Source organism: Platalea leucorodia (genome assembly GCF_965183815.1).
Source record: "Platalea leucorodia genome assembly, chromosome: 3".
NCBI lineage: Eukaryota > Metazoa > Chordata > Aves > Pelecaniformes > Threskiornithidae > Platalea > Platalea leucorodia.
In genome coordinates, this window is record NC_138825.1 from 38,150,006 (window position 1) to 38,169,059 (window position 19,054).

General features: G+C 39.0%; 1 protein-coding gene across 1 annotated transcript in view; it reads right to left on the reverse strand.

Annotated features, from left to right (window-relative positions):
- The window catches only part of CRIM1 (cysteine rich transmembrane BMP regulator 1), a 197,094-nt gene that overhangs the window by 5,644 nt on the left and 172,396 nt on the right, over window positions 1–19,054 (reverse strand). The window contains exons 11-15 of the mRNA XM_082308005.1: window positions 16,229–16,438; window positions 8,669–8,884; window positions 6,760–6,981; window positions 2,160–2,354; window positions 1,045–1,167 (exon numbers count right to left, since the gene is read on the reverse strand). Coding sequence (XP_082164131.1) covers window positions 1,045–1,167; window positions 2,160–2,354; window positions 6,760–6,981; window positions 8,669–8,884; window positions 16,229–16,438 — 966 coding nt within the window. The remainder of the gene's footprint in view (window positions 1–1,044; window positions 1,168–2,159; window positions 2,355–6,759; window positions 6,982–8,668; window positions 8,885–16,228; window positions 16,439–19,054) is intronic.

The window sequence follows — 19,054 nt, forward strand, 5'->3', positions numbered from 1 at the left end:
GCATGAAAGCCTTTTTTTTTTTTTTTTTTTTTAAATACTGGTAAGACAATTCTCATGCGTATGCTCTCTCATTTGTTGAGAATATGTTACAATATTTGCACCACTCAGCCTGTGAAAACACACTGCTGGCAGTCTACTAGACTGTAGCAAGTTTTGCATGTAATTGCAAAGAATGGTAATTTTCAATAACATATACAACATTCCCACACAGTTTGCAGTGTGTGTTTATAATCCCCAGCCAGGATAGTTGCAAGCCATCTACTAATGCCTGTGAGAAATGAAAATGCTGTAATTATAAAAGTATAAGCTTACAATTTTGTAAAGCAGTTACATTTCATGTATCCTTTCTCCTAGCCACCAAACAATAGTATGGTATGAGATCATCCTTGGATTTAAAAAAAAAATATAGAAGTTTAGGTAGTCCTTCAATTAGAAAAGGTTAGCAAAGACTGTGTCACAGAGTGTTTCCTCTACCCTGAAATAATGATTTCAGCACAGTTTTAAACAAAAGATGGATTTACATTCTCAGACAACTTTATTAGCCCTGTGTCATTATACCTGTGAAGTGTTTTCTTTTTTGTCTGGCATTGGTCTATGATATGTATTAAGTTGTGGTGTATGTTTCCCCATTTTTGTTTATCAATATAAGAATGTCAAATGGATCAAATGAAGGTCTCTTGACTCCAGTGGCCTGACAACAGCCTGCTTTCTAGTTTTTCTATCAGAAAAGACACTGCAGAATCATTCCTCATTCATTACTTTATCACATTCTTAATTTTATAGAACTCCATCATACCAACACAGATGTTTCTTCCAAGATGAAGATGGAATGATAATGAGACCAAATTGCATAAATATAATTTAATAGACTGACTCATCTTTACTTAAAGCAAAATGCACGTAAGACTCTGCACTGAAGAATATTCTCAGATAACCACCTTTTCAAAGCATTACACAGATGCTACCTGAATAGAACAAGTAGATGCATTAAAACATGGGGAATAAACACAGACCTAAGTTAGCCCAGTTTATGTCAGATCTTACCTCTGTGAATGTGGATGATGTCATTTTCACTCGGTGTTGGCCAGTTTGGTACTTCTAGTTCCATGTCTCCTCGATGATTTGTCTTCTCAATGGGGATGTTAGTAGGTTCAGGTACATACATCTCTGTGAAATGAGATAAATGTGTTTCACAAATTACAGGCTGCTTAACTTCCCAGTGCTGCTCTTAATTCAGAAAATATGCTTGGCCATCTGCAGTGCTTTGTCCTATGAATCTTTTAATTTGTTTCAGAATTTTCACCATTACTAGTCTGGGATTTTGTTTTAAAACCTGTTTCATGCTGTATATGGGATACATACCTGATGCCATTATCATTACCCTAATGTGAATGGGATGATATAGTCGTGTGGACAAATTTGCTTTTGAAAATACCATTTCAGAATACACATTTTACTACAGCCTTGCTCCTTCGTGAGACTAAACCACAAAAAAGCCAAGGGAAGGCTACATCTTCCCAGCTGATACGTAAACTGTCACTGCTCGTTTCTTTGCCTTCCTTCTTTTGTAATCCTCAAAGTAGGAGAACTGCGAGAGGGGTACTGCTGAATCTCCCCAGTTATCCTGTCAGAAGTAGTTACCAGCTGACTGAATAAGATGAGCAAACTCCTGCAGAAGTCTGTCAGGATTAGCATTAAAAAAACAGTTGCAATTCTTATGTCCCTTGTGTCCATAGCTAAGAAAATTTCATATTACTTTTAAGTCAAGTTAAAATGATAAATAAAGCAACGCAACAATTGAAAAGTAACAAAGAGACTCAGAAAAGACAGAAATGTTAATCACTAACAGAATCTGCAGAGATATAAGAATATTCATTGTCCTACTTCACTAATGTATTTCCATAACCTTGTGAAAGGACAGAGCAGGGACAAGCAACTAATTTCTGAGTTGACAGTTCTCAGAATAAGTAAAATTCAAACTATATATTTGCACGATATGACTATCTGTTAGAGAATATTCCTTTTCCTGAAGTCTGAATGTCTGTTGTCTTCTTGATTCTGTTCAAACATGGACTGATGTTCAAAAACCAATTAAAAAACGTTATTATCAGTGCTGGAAAATCAGCATTACAATGATCTGGGTTGTCACATCACATTACCTGGGCACATGGGACAGCAGCTCCCCTCCACGTTGATGGGTTCAGCACAAGGGAGGGGTGGGCAGCTGACAGTGGAGCAGAGAGTCTGACCCTGCAGGCAGTAGCAGTGTGTGCAGCTGTCAATGTCCCAGCGTTCCTCATCTGCGTATGTTTTTCCATTGAAGTGGCAGACCACTTTCTTTGGAATGGTATCTTCTGTTGAAAGAAAAGAGAGTGGTGTGATCATGCAGTAATGGCCAATTACACACAAATCTGATTTCTTCCCCAAACACTAAAGCGAAACAACAGCCACAAAGAAATCCCAGCTGTAATTAAAAGACCCTCTCCACATCTTCCAGAAAATCTTTGTTTAAAAAGTGTAATTTCTGCTTCTTTATGAAGTACATAATTAGCCTGGGCTGCTTCTCCTCATTTTACTCATGCAAGAGGCTAGAGGACGGATGATTGGGACATGAAATGATGATATCAAAAGTGCTGTGCAAATTAAGAAAAATTGATTTTTTCATGTTTGACTGGTTGAGACTGCCAACTCCTCCTCCTCCTTGTTTCCTCATAAGTCCTATTTAACTAAGAAAAAAACCCAGACTACCTACATTTCTAATTACCGAGGTTCAAGAAAAATGAACTCAGTCTGGAATACTTGAGGAAAAGATTAGGCTGGATGCCGAGAAGGATGAAGTAACACTCAGGTCACGTAACTAGAAGTGCTTAGACTATTTATTATGATAAAACAGAGTCAAAGAGGATCTGATCATTCCCTGTAACTGCATCAATGGAAAACCCCAGGAAAAGGGCAATAACCAAACTCAGTACGTTTTTTCATTGTTAGTATTATATAAATTGGAAATTCGAGTGAATCAAGAACACCTTTCCCAAAGATGGAGAGCTGTAAAACTAACAACTTTTCAGATAGATTTTGACACAGTATGAAGCAAGTAGGTCTTAGGAAAACACTTAAAAGAAGCATTACGCTTTCTCTCTAAGCATTCAATACACTATTTTTTTTTTATGCTGCATCCTATGCAAGCCTGTTACGTGGTCTGCAGTATATCTTCTATTTCACTGAGAAGACAGTCATGAATTGCTTAGCCTAGGATGTTTTTTGCTGCTATAGCACTTTATAGATAACCAAATGTGGTGCTTAGGGACATGTTTCAGTGGTGGACTTGGCAGTGCTAGGTTAATGGTTGGACTCGATGATCTTAAAGGTCTTTTCCAACCTAAATGATTCTGTGATTCTATAAATAAAAATAAAACGACACATCAGAACCTCCAAAAGCCAAGCAGCACCTCATTTTCATCTTAGCTTCTTGCTACCTTTTTTTTCTTAGAGGCAGAAATTATTATGATGAAACCTGCTGATGACATGAATTTGCAGATTAAGCATATGCATGAGATAACAGAATGAAATTGCAAAGTTAATTTCTTAAGCTGTGAGAGAAATACTGGTTTAACATTCATACAGATTACATATGTAAATATGCCAGCTAGAATTACCTCCCCAATATAAATAAAAAGCCTTGTTAAATGATTTGGCCATCAGTACGGCTTTTAATTAGTGACGACAGACTAGACTGACATCATCTGATATAACAAGGTTAGCAGTCAGCAGACCAGTGCAACAGATCTAGACAGAGTAAATTCAAATGCAAAAGGAGACCAGCAAGAAGTACTATTGTGAAGACACTAATGGAATTATCTGAAAACCGTAAATGTTCCAGAGGGCCTTGGTATGGGTATCCCATGGCTTCCATGGCTGTAAGTATGGGTCCCAACCTCTCCAAGTAGAAGATTTTGTAAGTGAACATGGGGTGGACATGGGAAAGGAAGAGCGGGAGGAAAAGGTATCTGCAAGCTGCAAAAAGCACATTAGGTTCTTCCATAGATGACTTGCTATGTTGGCATAAAGAGCCAGCGCAGCCCTGTGTTGGTCAGAAAGTGGACATGGCTGGGGAGAGGGTGAGGCCCACAGCCTGAACAGTCCTCTACTGCTCATTACCTATGCAGACCTAAAGCTGAGCACTCCGGGCTGATTTGCTCCCAAAAGTGCTATCGTGCCCCACTCAGGACAGCTTCTTCAACTCAGCAGCTGGTTTGGCATGAAAAAATCCTTTAACTTGCTCAGACTTTTGCAAGTTTGTAAAGAACACATCACATTTTAATACAGTAAATGTTTTTTAGAAGAATGAACAAGGGTAAAACCACAATAGCAATGTTGCACCTTTGAACCTCGAGAGGAAACTTTTAAGTCCGAAGAAAGTATTACCCTGTGTGTGTCTCCGATTTTGGTGTCCATCTCTATGCAAGTATAAGCACAGGATGAAGATGAAGGCCACAACACCAACAAGTGCTCAAGGACAGTGGAAACAAGAGAGACTTGCAGTAAGAAACCCACGTACAAAACGCAGTTCAGAATACCGTGTCTAGCTCTACCTGTCTTCTCTCAAATTCCCTCTAGCTGCACCAGTAAATCAATCTCCTCTGGTAAACAAGCAAACAAACAGTCATTGCTCTGTTTTCCACAGAAGACTAATCTTGTCTCTAATCAAATAGATATCCCTTTATCCGCTCTAGGGTAGAAGGTTATCTTTCCAAATTAATCTTTCTTTGCATGAGAAAGAAGAATGTTGAACACAGAGGATGAATTTGAGAATCCAGACAAACAACAAAGCATCTAAGGCCTGTAAAACTGTGAATGTGAATCTATACTAACTTGTTAGGCATTAACCAGAGCTGGATCCAGAAAGAAGCAGAATAAAATACAGTGCTAAAACCCTGCATAATTTTTGAAACTCCAATAAATGAAGAAGGCCTGTTTCCACAGAGTTTGCCTACTAAACATTTTATCAGCTATTACATGAAAATATTAAGGAAGAATCTGTACACAGATATGCTGCACAGTTCTCAAGAAACGAAGAGTAAAACAGAACCAGGAAGACAAAAATGCATGACCTTACTCCTCTTACAGGCAAGAGTATATAGCTCATAGAAACCATTAAAAAAGTAAGTTTCCATGAATTTCAGATATGTAGACCACAAAACATAGTGACAACATAGTACAGCTTAGTTTAATAAAATGTATCATCATTGAAATTCTTCATATCTGTGCACTTATTAAAATCTGGCTTCTGTATTTCGTATTGCTGAGCAGCTGCTACTAAAAGAAAACATTAGGTTTTTACAGCTCACACATTTAAGTATTTGCAATATTGTGCAACTGTATGGGATTCAAAGTGAATTAATTAAAGCCATATCTACGTGTTGTGTGTATATATTTGCAAACCTGACATGTAAGGTGTAGGCACAAAGTTCTAGAGGTTTTATTTTTGTAGTTCATGGCACTAGTCCCTGTGGTGCATCCCTTCCTTGACCTAAAGAATTCTCCAGTACAGTACTAAGGCTCATGTTCTGACTCTACTGGTTTGATTGCCCAACTTCGCATACTTTGTATTTTTTTAATGTTAAAATGTATTCTGGATTAAAATTATCTTTATGGTTGAAAAGTCAATCACTGGAAGAAAAGCCTGCAGAAAGACAGTTGTCAGAGAAGCTTTAAATCCTCCCCATTTTGTTTGCAAACCATGATAAGAAAGTAGTAATAGGATAACCTAGTATTTTCTCCTCAAAACGTCCTCATCAGGAATCTAAGTAGGGTTCCAAGGGCAACTGAAATTTTGATACTTTCTAACTTTTCCAGGCATTTCTTTGGTGGAATTCCTTGCATATCCTATAAAACTATCACCTATTATTAAAGATTTTTTTTTTCCTGCAACAAATTAAAGATTTCAAGAGTTGTATCAATGGTACATATCTGAAAGGACTTTACAACCTTTCCAACATCTTTCTGATGAACAACTGTATTGTTTATAGATGGGCAAGTTGATTCACATGTTCAATTAACGATTATTTTATTATATTCTTTTTTACTGAATTCTTTTCTACTTACTACTTTTGGAAATGAAGGTTACAGTAAGCTCTGAATGCTTTCCAACAATGCTACAAAGACTTAATTTCAGTAACTGTATTATACAATTCTTCTCTATCAGCAGCTTCTATTCTACAGCCTTTGTACTTACTGTGAACTCAGAAATTTTTTCTCAAATATATTATTTTGCCTCTTCTCTAACTATCTTTAATGAACTTCTTGCTTTTTCCTGTATTTTAATTTAGATGCCTTATTAACACTTCTCCATTCTGTGAAATTTCATAATGCTTCAGCTTATCTTCTGCAGTCATAATTAATATTTTCTTCATATTATCACATATCTTGACATAACATATGTGTTACCTGGCAGATTGTCCTTTAAATAAAACGATTTTTGTGTAATGTTTTCATCTAGTAAGGTGTATTACCAAGTTTTCTGGAGGATGTCCTCTCAAGTTTGTAGGCAAATTACATTTATATCTTCCTGCACTTTTACCTCAAAACCACAAATTGTGATCCTCAAAGCTCCCTATGCAGATTTCACTCTCCAGTTCAACTGAAGGCACAAACTGCATCTCCCCAAAACAGGGAAAACATATTTCAATTTGGAAATAAAACTTCTTTCTTATTCCCAAGAAGGGAACAGCAAGTTACCAACTATTTTTATTTGCTCACCAATACAGTAAGGACAACATTGTCCCTTTCTCAAAACAGGTCTCTCACAGGATACCAGTGGGCAAGACTCAGAGTAGCATCTAATCACACCATCCATGCAAATGCAGCTGGTGCAGACATTGGGCTTCCAGGACTCAGCTGTCAGAAAAATATCTCCTTCATCGTTTTTGCAATAACTGGGCATGCTCTCATTGCTTGATGACGAGGGCTGAAGAGGCTCGTCTGTAAATACAAACAGATTAAGTTATTTAACTTACGGTAGCTAACTTCTCTCATACTTCCTCACCAGAGGGTTCACTCTCAAAGAACACAATGGAATTGTAACACATCGGCTCACTACTTCAGAAGTACTAGAATCACAGAGCCTTATGCCTCTTCAGTTCTTACATGTGATGAGGATCTCATGATGTGCTCTATAATAAAGTTTATGTAGACCTTTATTGAGTTTACTCAAAAAAAAAAAAAAGGAAAAAATGAAAAAAGAGAAAAAAGGACCGCAAAGTGAAAACCAATCATGATCAGAAGCAGCCCCTCAGAAAGCCACTCTAAATGCTCTGAACTGAATGGTATATGGGAATTCACCTTAAATTAGAGAGATTAAATTTTAAATCTAAAACTTGAATCCCAGCTTCTGCCATGTCAGTTCAAAGCCTTGAATGATGCTGTCGCCTTTGCTAGTGCACTTACATGAGCTAATTATAAGCTGTTGAGAAACAAATGGAACTTGATCGGGCTTCAGCTTGATGCCAATGGGTCTGCTTTAATTCTCATGCCCGCACACAGGGGAGACATACTTCTGCAATGAAGCTGTATCTTAACAGACATTATGGATCAAGAAATATGACTGTATGTGCAGAGAACATATAAGAAAAGGAGAAGAAAAAAAAGGATTCATAAGGGCACTCAATCTAACTGCATAAGTTATGAGACTAAGCTCCTTATATAGCCAGCGAGGAAATATCAGCTCCTCCAAAGAGTATTTTGAAGTTAAGCAAATGTTCACTGTTATTAATAATAAGAAAAATGGAAGTCAGGAGAACTGGCTAACTTTTTTACTGAAAATATTTTGTCAGAAAGAAACCACCCAAAAACTCAACAAACACCCTGTAGAAGAAATGGCAAAACCTAACTTTTTTAAAAGTAAAATGTTTAGATTTTTTTTTTTTTTTTAATAAAGACACATATTTCCTCAGTGAGTTTACACACAATTCACAGGTTTGAACTAAATTTCCACTGCAATAAACTTCCCCGTTTGCTGTGTAAAATAGGAATTCATGTTCATTTATAACTGCATCTCTTTCCTTGGGGGAAAGCAAATCCTATTACCTTCTTGACACTGTGAGGGAGTCTAGGAGGAATCTGGCACACCTGCTGGGCTGGAATGCTTTGATATTACTCAGTTGCCTTCAAGTCACTCTCAAATCATACCAGGTGAAGGTAAAAGCAAACAGAAGTATTTTTGAGACCAAATCCCAAATAGATAAGATAGTAATCAGAAGGTTCATAGAAACCAAGGCATGTAGAAAGGAAAACAATCAAGCCTGTATCTGCCTAGCACTTTGTCTACTTTCGAAGTTTCTCTAATCCTTTTTGTTTCCATAAACGAGCAGTGCATATTTCATAAACCTTCCAACTAAGGATTCTGGTTCTCATGCAACCCTTACATTTTTAGATAGCTTTCAAAGATGTTCAAACTTCAGGGCCGCAACTCCCCTTTACATATAAGATCTCTCTTGCACACAGTCAAGTTTTGCAGTTGAAATAGAGGAGTGCAGGCTCTCAATCCAAACTGCTAAAGAACAAAGGCACCACAACAACCAACTGTGCACATACTGAAACATTCAATATTCATGTCATACATTCTCAGATCAAGAAAGGACTCTAATGAAAGCTGATTGTCATTATATACCTGGGCACTGCGGACAGCAGGAGTCCTGGGTGCGGGTGGGGTTTTGACAAAGAAGAGGTGGGCAGACTTCAGTCTCACACAGGACACGTCCACTGTGGCATGTACATTGTGTGCAAGAATCAATATTCCATGTCTCTCCTTCTACAAAGTATTCCCCACCAGGGGCATGACAGATTGATGGACTGGTGAGCTCTGGCTTCTGCACAATTATTTCATCTGGGAAAAACAGAATTGGAAGACAGGCAAAATCAACTGTGACTCTAATGATTAACAAATGTACTCAAGATTAATAATTTCTGTTATTATTGAAAATATGAGGAATAACAAAACCAGCTATATTCTTAATGAAGCTCTTTCAACTTTATGTGACTTTTGACTTTATGTCACCTGCATCTCACGGAAAATGAGAAAAATCTAAACAAGAAACAATTTGAGAATTAGTCTGAATAAATGCTAGTTAATATAAATCAGAGATAACTTCAAGCACTCTTGGCATTTCAGAAAAAAATCAAACCAACCTGTGATGCAGGAATTCCAAAAGACAACTGCCATTTTCTGAAACATTCTACTGATCAGACAGGTTCTTGACTGCTAAATATTAGCATCAGTGCAATTCCTGAAAGGATGGATAAGTATTCTTCTCGTCTGGGATTGTGAAAATCGAGATTCAACTGTCTGCCTTTAAGTTTCCTAAGTGATATGCATCTGTACCATTTGGTGCCAGATTAAAAAAAAAAAAAAAAAGAAAAAGAAAAACACAGGATCCCCCACCCAAACTCTTAAAAACATATAAGCACTTAACATTGGTGGAAGTGCTTCGTCACCTTGTTCCATTAATAGCTAATTAAATAAATAATCTGCAGTCTTTGAAGTAAAAACTGGACCCAAGGAGACGCCACAGTGTGTAGACTCGTATTTCCAGTGACTGTATATCACCAAATGAACCTTAATTCCTTTTCAAACAATTAATTACATTACCTATACAGCCCTGGCTAAAAGACTCACCCAGCCTCTAACCCAGGCGGTTTAGAGAATAGATTTGACCTCCTTCAAGTTAAGAAAGGAACTGAAACTGCTTCCCTTGTTCAACATGAATGTCCTCCAACCACTGGGGTATTAAGAAAATGGGGGAACTCTCTTTACCTCTTGGTGTTTCAGAAGAAAAAAGAAACCTGTCCTGCACTTGGAAAGCATTTAAGCACTTACCATCAAGAAAAAGTTATGCCATGAACTGCATCCTCATAGCTTGCTTAAAATGCTTTGAAGCCCACCCTGACATAAGGGGCAATAAGTGCAATAATAACTGCCAGCTTACCATGCTGGTTGCTTTGGACCTGGAGTGAGTCCACCAGCTTTTTCCATGCACTGTGTATAGGAATCGAGATGCCTCACACAGCATGTTTTATTCAGCTACAGAAGCCATGAGTTTGAAAGCTACATGGTACAACATGAAGCTTCAGGCTTATAAGTGATGTTGTCCTTCATCCTGAATTGAACCCATCTAACATTAGACAACTAACTTAGGTAAGAACTGAGCTGCCTCAGGTTTCCTGTGCTATGCATAGAGGGGAAGAGAGACTGACTTCCAGGTAACGACTCTACATCTCTAATCCACTTTCTGAAGGTCCCTTTCTCCTACTTAATTATAAAGATGCCTAATGTGAATATCATCCTAATCTAAATATCTTGGTTAACGACAGAAAAGCTAAATGTATAGCAGTTCCTCTAGTCATTTAGGCAGGCCAAGGCTCACAAAGTGCACGTGGTTCTCTCCACATTCGTAGCACTGCTGTACTTGTCTGCAGAATGGCATTTGTGCCCTTTGCTCTATGACATTGCCACGTAGAAGACACACCACTCAGTTATTTGTTTTCATTTCTAGAGAATGATCGGTAGAAGTCAAGGAACCCGACTCTGTCCAATCTTACTCTATTCACAAAGTACGCATTTTTTCTTTCAGGGAATTATTTTATCTTTCACTGATTCGCTTATGCTATGCTTTTGCTATTCCTTACATTTATGAACCACATATGTGATTCAGTAGCATTTACCTGAAGTGAGATAGCTGGTCTGCTGCCTTGTCACTGTTTGTTTTTTACTTCAGCTGGAACAATATATTACATTTTATGCATTGGCATCCTAACTCACCATGGCAAAGGCAATACCGATTATTTTCTGGAAATTTTCTGAGTAGTCTCCTTTGCATTTAGTTCTCTGCAAAGTCACTGGCCTGTTTTACTACAGCTCGTATACTGTTCATAATCAGAAAAGGATAACCAGATAATACTGCTGTACATATGGTATTGCTTCCTGCTCCCTTAGCAGCATTGATATTGATCTATTACTGCAGCTGAACTGCTACAAATGTACAAGTACTACATTCCTGAAGGAGCAACTAGCCAAACAAACACACACTTTCTGGATAGCATGGTTCTGCAAAACACTAGCAGTTAATGGCTGTTTAAATCTTACAGGAAACCTGGAGCTTTTCACAAGCATTGTGACAATCCACTTAAACCTCTTAATATATAAAAACACGGTTATAATGAATGTTGTAGCAGGCAAGGTATATCTTCCTCTGTTGAAAACTAACTAAATATGGAATTGAACATAACCACTTTTTTTTGGTCTGAAAAATGACCTCTGAGAGCTGCCACTTCCCTGCTGATAGGTTAACAGTGCAATTCAAAACTCAGTACATCAGGATTGCTAATTATTTCAGTATCCTTATGCCAGACACATTCAAGTGACATGCTTAGTCTCACAATTCCGAACTGCATTCCTATCTCCTGAAAGCCATGATATTTATTTAACAACATCAGTGGGGAATCAATACATTCCAAAATAAAATCAGAAGTACATTTCTAACAAATATAAAACCTCAGTGGGGGAAACAAAACCACACCGGGACTAATTTGGCCATATTAATTCATACACTTATATATGCAATCGGTTTAAAAAAATGCTGTGTCTGCCCTAGCATTGTAAGAGTTTACATCAAGTACGACTTTGCTAACACAGAAGCTAGGTGACTAGTACCTTGAAAGCAGGAAAGATGCCAGACAGAGAAACCTATGCAAACACTGTATCTCAAAGGAACAGACACTACTGGGTAAGCAACTGCTCTTTTATACAAGACCCCAACATTGCTGGTGCTCAGAATCAAACACTGATCTCATCCACAAGAAATGTATAGCGTGAGAAGACAGGTACTGCTGATCTCATACTGATCTTTCTTCCACTAACTGAACATTAGACTTACGAATGGATTTACCCAAACTCATTCTCCGTACACAAAGTAACTAGCCACTAGTGCTGGTGAAAGACCAAGATTAACGTTACTCGTATTTGAATGCTCTGCAGTGTTCTGTATGTGTTAGGTAAATCAACACACACAAGTATGCTGATAGTAGAGTGAAATCAAGGATGAGTCTTGGTGACCTAACAAAAGAAATGCTGGAACTAGAACAACCATCCTACGTTTTAAATTTTGAATCTTGAATGTTTATCTAATGCAAGACTGACATGCTAACCTGTCCCCATCCATCTGAAGTATACCATCCCCTACAATCATAGAATGGTTTGGGTTGGAAGGGACCTTAAAGATCATCTAGTTCCAACTCCACTGCCATGGGCAGGGACACCTACCACTACATCAGGTTGCTCAAAGCCCCATCCAACCCAGCCTTGAACACTTCCAGAGATGGGGCATCCACAGCTTCTCTGGGCAACCTGTTCCAGTGTCTCACCACCCTCATAGTGAAGAATTTCTTCCTCATATCTCATCTAAATCTAGCCTCTTTCTGTTTAAAGTCATTACCCCTTGTCCTATCACTGCATGCCCTTGTAAAAAGTCCCTCTCCAGCTTTCTTGTAGGCCCCCTTCAGGTACTGGAAGGCTGCTGTAAGGTCTCCCCGCAGCCTCCTCTTCTCCAGGCTGAACAACCCCAGCTCTCTCAGCCTGTCTTCACAGGAGAGGTCCTCCAGCCCTCTGATCATCTTTGTGGCCCTCCTCTGGACCTGCCCCAACAGGTCCATGTCCTTCTTATGTTGGGGGCGCCAGAGCTGAATGCAGTACTCCAGGTGGGGTCTCATGAAAACAGAGTAGAGAGGAAGAATCACCTCCCTCGACCTGCTGGTCACGCTTCTTTTGATGCAGCCCAGGATATGGTTGGCTTTCTGGGCTGCAAGCCCACATTGCCAGGTCATGTTGAGCTTCTCACCAGCCAACACCCCCAAGTCCTTCTCCTCAGGGCTGCTCTCAATCCATTCTCTGCCCAGCCTGTATTTGTGCTTGGGATTGCCCTAACCTATGTGCAGAACCTTGAACTTGGCCTTGTTGAACTTCATGAGGTTTGCACAGGCCCACCTCTCAAGCCTGCTGAGGCCCCTCTGGCTGGCATCCCTTCCCTCCACCGTGTCGACCGCACCACGCAGCTTGGTGTCGTCAGCAAACTTGCTGAGGGTGCACTCAGTCCCACTGTCCGCATCACTGACAAAGATGTTAAACAGCGCCAGTCCCAATACCGACCCCTGAGGAATGCCACTTGTCACTTGTCTCCACCTGGACATCGAGCCATTGACTGCAACTCTTGGAGTGCAACCGTCCAGGCAATTCTTTATCCACCGAGTGGTCCATCCGTCAAATCCATGTCTCTCCAATTTACAGACAAGGATGTCGTGTGGGACAGTGTCAAATGCTTTGCACAAGTCCAGGTAGATGACATCAGTTGCTCTTCCATTATCCACCAACGCTGTAACCCTGTCGTAAAAGGCTATCAAATTTGTCAGGCACGATTTGCCCTCAGTGAAGCCATGTTGGCTGTCACCAATCACCTCCTTATCTTCCAGGTGCCTTAGCATAGTTTCCAGGAGGATCTGCTCCATGATCTTGACAGGCACAGAGGTGAGACTGACTGGCCTGTAGTTCCCTGGGTCTTCCTTTTTTCCCTTTTTAAAAATGGGTGTTATGTTTCCCCTTTTCCAGTCAGTGGGAACTTCACAGGACTGCCACGACTTCTCAAATACGATGGATAGTGGCTTAGCAACTTCATCTGCCAGTTCCCTCAGGACCTGCAGATGCATCTCATCAGGTCCCATTGACTTCTGCATGTACAGGTTCCTTAGATGGTCTTGAACCTGATCTTCTCTTACAGTGGGGAGTTCTTATAATACAATAATATACAAATTATTGTGAAAAGGTGAGTGACTACTGCAGGTACTCCAACAGTTCTGTGCAGCCCTGAATTCCAGCTAGTGCAAGTGGAAAATAACATCTCTGTCCAGTGACATGACTTTAGGAATACGACATTCTGTATTTATTATTTGCTGTTTGGCTGCTCCTTCTGGAACAATATTCACAACTGAATCTTTTTGTTGTTGTTTTCTTAATTTTTTTTTTTTTTTTTTTTTTTTTTTGCCACACTGAGGTTTCATAGGGGAGAACTGTACTATTTAAGACAGACTGTGGATGTGTGTGAGTGCGTGTGGGGAGGTGGAGGAAAGAATGACAATACCTGATGGGATACATATGGACCAAGACTGCATACTGCTCTGGAAAAAAAATGTGCTCCAAGCTGATAAAAGACTAAGGTTCCCTTTAAAAATCTTATGATTTCTAAATTCATCATCAGACTAGCCAGATACTCAGTAATGGAAGAGAAGGAAGTGAGCGAAGGATTGTTCCTCTAGTGTGCGTAACTAGTGGGAGTATCCTCCTTAGTGTTTCCATCTCAGCTAAAAATTTCATTAATGGTTGTCATTACTAAGATGCTAAGCACTAAGAGCTCGGCCTCAGTAACCACTGCTAAATTACTTAGTATTGAAAATAGCTCTGCCTCCATGAAAGCCAGTGCCAAAAGCAACACCACAGCTGCCCGTGGAACTACAGGAACCACAGTGCCCAGTCTCGATACTGAGGGGAGGAGAGTGGTGCAGACTGAGAAAGGCTGAAAGGCAGACAGACCTTTTGGGAGTCCCACATTTCTTTGGGGACTATGTTTTTCCAGTTACCACAAGCTGTGAACTGGATTGGAGATCACCATTTGGCTAAGTAATCTGAACAGATTGGTTATCTTAGGTCTAGGGAGGATACACTCTTCTCTGTCACTTTCAGAAAGAGGATCTGGCTGCTTATTTTGCCCCTAGGATTTCCTGTTCTTTACAAAGAATTTGAAACAGTTCGTAATTTCTTATATCCTGCCAGTGCTGTCTTACCGGTTTGCTATTTATAGTAGTATCATGAGCCTCGTTGTTCCTACTTGTAATATGACTTCCAATAAAGTCATAGACAATATCACTGTGTCACAAATTAATCTATTTAGCACATAAAATATTGCAGGAATCATTCTGAAGACAGAGGGCATTAATCTTACACTCTACTCTCACTCTAACATCTTTCATAGATTTTCATATTAACACTTATTACTAAAATTGTATTGGAATACAACATTAATTGTACTTGGCCTTCCCACCTAAAGTGTTAAATTAATTGCCGTGGTTTCAGCTGGGATAGAGTTAATTTTCTTCCTAGTAGCTGGTATAGTGCTGTGTTTTGGATTTAGTAGGAGAATAATGATAACATGTTGATGTTTTAGTTGTTGTTAAGTAGTACTTACACTAGTCAAGGACTGCAGCTTCCCATGCTCTGCCAGCAAGGAGGCGCACAAGAAGCTGGGGGGGAGCACAGCCAGGACAGCTGACCCAAACTGGCCAAAGGGCTATTCCATACCATATGATGTCATGCCCAGTATATAAACTGGGGGGAGCTGGCCAGGGGGCAGCGATCACTGCTTGGGGACGGGCTGGGCATCAGTCAGTGGGTGGTGAGCAATTGCATTGCGCATCACTTGTTTTGTACATTCTTTTATCATTATTATTATTATTGTTATTTCCTCTTCCTCTGCTGTCCTGTTAAACTGTTTTTACCTCAACCCATGGGTTTTACTTTTCTTTTTTTCCCAATTCTCTCCCGCATCCCACTGGCGGCAGGAGGAGGGTGAGTGAGCAGCTGTGTGGTGCTTAGTTGCCAACTGGGGTTAAACCACGACAATAATCTTCTACTGCTGGTGGCACAGGAGCCTTCCCTCAGAACACAGAATCATAATGTTCAATTACTTAAGACATCTGTTTAAATGTGTACTCCTTTGAGAGGTTGTGAAACATAGATCAGGAGATGAATTTTAATAAAACTCCAAATTAAAAAAGAGAAAATGTAATGGCTTATTAGAATATTTGCTATTATAGGTAATAAAATTGTACATGAGTATAAATTTGCTATTATAGCTAGTATTAAGCTAGAAACTTCTTCTAGTTTAAAGATTTCAATGTATCAAAAATTAACATGTTAGCACCCAATACATGCATATGCTTTCAATATTTAAGTTCCCATTTTTCACATCTGAGGTCATAGTGAAAGCCCCTCATAATTTTATATTTGGTCATAGAAACCTTCATACAAACCTATTACTGAATGATGCATGAGATTATTTTCACGTATTAGGAAACAGAACACATGTGAAATGAAACCCGATTACAAAGCATATAGAAGAAAGCATGTTACCTGGACATGATGGGCAACACTGCCCTGGATGTATGGTGGGGTTGTCACAATTAGGAACAGGGCAGGTGATCAAGGCACACATTTCCCGTCCGTTGTGACAGTAACACTCCCTGCAGCCGTCATGCCAGCTCTCCTCGTTCTCATGTCGGCGCCCATCCATTGACAGGCAAGAGCCTGTTTTAACAGGAGGCATAAGAGAAGCGGTTGCCTCTGCAGAAAATCAAAGGAAAATGAAGTGTCCTGATAAGCATGTGTTGCTTAGGAAAAACCACACCAGCTTCATGCCTGGATTGCATTTATTTTTGAAAGCACATATAAAATAAAGTGATTAATAATTCTATCATCTATGCTTAGAAATGAAGTAACAACACACATAAAACAATTGAAAGGTATACTGAAGGGGATGATAGGATGTAGTAGAATGTAGTTCCTTGGAAAATATAATCACTTCTTTCTGTTGCACCTGTACTGTTTTTAATCATACAAAAATGCAGTACTGGCTAAATAATATAAGAAAAGGGAGAAATGCAATGGAGGGAAAAAGCAGAAAGCATGAAGGATATTTAAAATAAAATATTTAAATATTACAGTGTATTAGATTATCTATGAGTATCTGATAAAAAGTAGAACATAAAAGCACGTACAAGAGCTAAGGATGTTCTTATATCGTGAATGACAAAAATTACAAGCAAGATCTAACGGGGTCATGCTAGATACTAGAACTATTTTATAAAACACTTTCTATGAGAAATTATTTGTTTACATTACTATGATAAATGAGATCTGTGGAAGATAACTGCTCTGACAATTTTATCCCTCATTCCTAGCTTTTACTGAGATGAGAATACAGTAGCTTGGACTACTGCATTACTTGCACTCAGCCAGAAAACGCAAGCAGTTGGTCTAGGGAGGATAAAGTCTCATTTGTATCTTAAGGGGTATTTAAGTGCTTCAGGATTCAGCCTCAATATATTCTTTGTTAATCAGCAGAGTGACTTTAGAGCCCAACACTCCCTCACCCACATCATTATGATGAAGGATTTAGGATCAGTTTGTCAGTGAACTGACTTGTTTTCAGTGGTATGTCAACCATGTTATGCTGACGCTTACATATATATAAGGTTATTTGTATTAAGTTGCTTATTTCATTTTCTTTTTAAAAAAGGATGCAGTATGAAAAGTAGTAATGTTTATATGTAATTTTAGTAAGTTTTTTTTTTTTCTGTATTTTTTTTCAGTAACATGTAGGTCAGCACTTCTTCAGCTGTTACAGATGTATCAAAGGTGGTCTAAGAGCCACAAGCAGATAGTACAAAGTTAGCTTGTTGCATGTTATCAGAGTAAGAACCCAATACACAGAAATTACATTACCATACCATTTTATGAATTAAAAAGAAAAGCCATGGCATAAGGATAAAATACTTCTTAAAACAGGCTTCATCCTATTGCATGAACAGAAATACTATGAAAAAAATTTACATTCTGTTACTACACTTTTATACTTTAGTATCAGTTTATATATTAATTCCTATTTGAATTAATATCACTGGAATACTGTCCTACATTAAAATGATTATTGACACAGGAAAGTCTTAGATAGTGTCCTGGTTTCAGCTGGGATAGAGTTAATTTTCTTCTTAGTAGCTGGTAGAGTGCTGTGTTTTGGATTTAGGATGAGAATAATGTTGATAAGACACTGATGTTTTGGTTCTTGCTGAGCAGAGTTTACACTAGTCAAGGACTTTTTAGCTTCTTGTGCTCTGCCAGGTGCATAAGAAGCTGGGAGGGAGCATAGCTAGGACAGCTGATCCAGGCTGGCCAAAGGGCTATGCCATACCGTATGACGTCATGCTCAGTATATAAGCTGGGGGAAGAAGGAGGAAGGGGGGGACGTTCGGAGTGATGGCGTTTGTCTTCCCAAGTAACCGTTACGCGTGATGGAGCCCTGCTTTCCTGGGGATGGCTGAACACCTGCCTGCCCATGGGAAGTAGTGAATGAATTCCTTGCTTTGCTTTGCTTGTGCATGCGGCTTTTGCTTTACCTATTAAACTGTCTTTATCTCAACCCATGAGTTTTCTCACTTTTACTCTTCCGATTCTGTCCCCCATCCCACCGGGGGGGAGTGAGCGAGCGGCTGTGTGGTGCTTAGTTGCTGGCTGGGGTTAAACCACGACAGATGGTAATACCCTTCCCCTTCCTTAATAAATAATGATGTAACCAAACTTTTGTTCCTGAAATGTTCTAAAGTATACTCCAAAATCTGGAGAAACAAACCAAGCATATAGGCAACTATTCAAAATTAACTTCACAAACGGAGATTGTTTTCACTTTTCAGTTTTTAATTAAAAATAGTATAAAAGATAATACTTAAAGAAGAAACCAAATGCCCAAATAGAAAATGGGAATAACTGGATAACTAAACGTATGGCTGAAACGATCCGGGATTATAGTAGCTCACAAGTAAAATGTGATGCCACTGCAGAGAAGGCAAGTTCAATCTAAGATACAAGTACAGGAGCACTGTAAATTTAAATGCAGTACTAGTATCTCTACTAGTTTGAAGTTTTTGCTACTGCTAAAGTACAATATCCAGTTTTTGAACTGTGATGAGAGACCAAAATAACTGGGTTTATTTGACTTAGGAAAAAAAAAAACCTACAAAAAAACATTTAGGGGGCTGTAATTGCAACCTCTTAAATATTGCAAGAATTCTAAAGGGAATGGTGTTTAGCTGTTCCTTATGTCTGCTGAGCTTAGGACAAGAAGTAACTGGTTAAATTTGTAGAAAGGGAGACAGAAATATTAAAAAATTTATTTTCAAATGT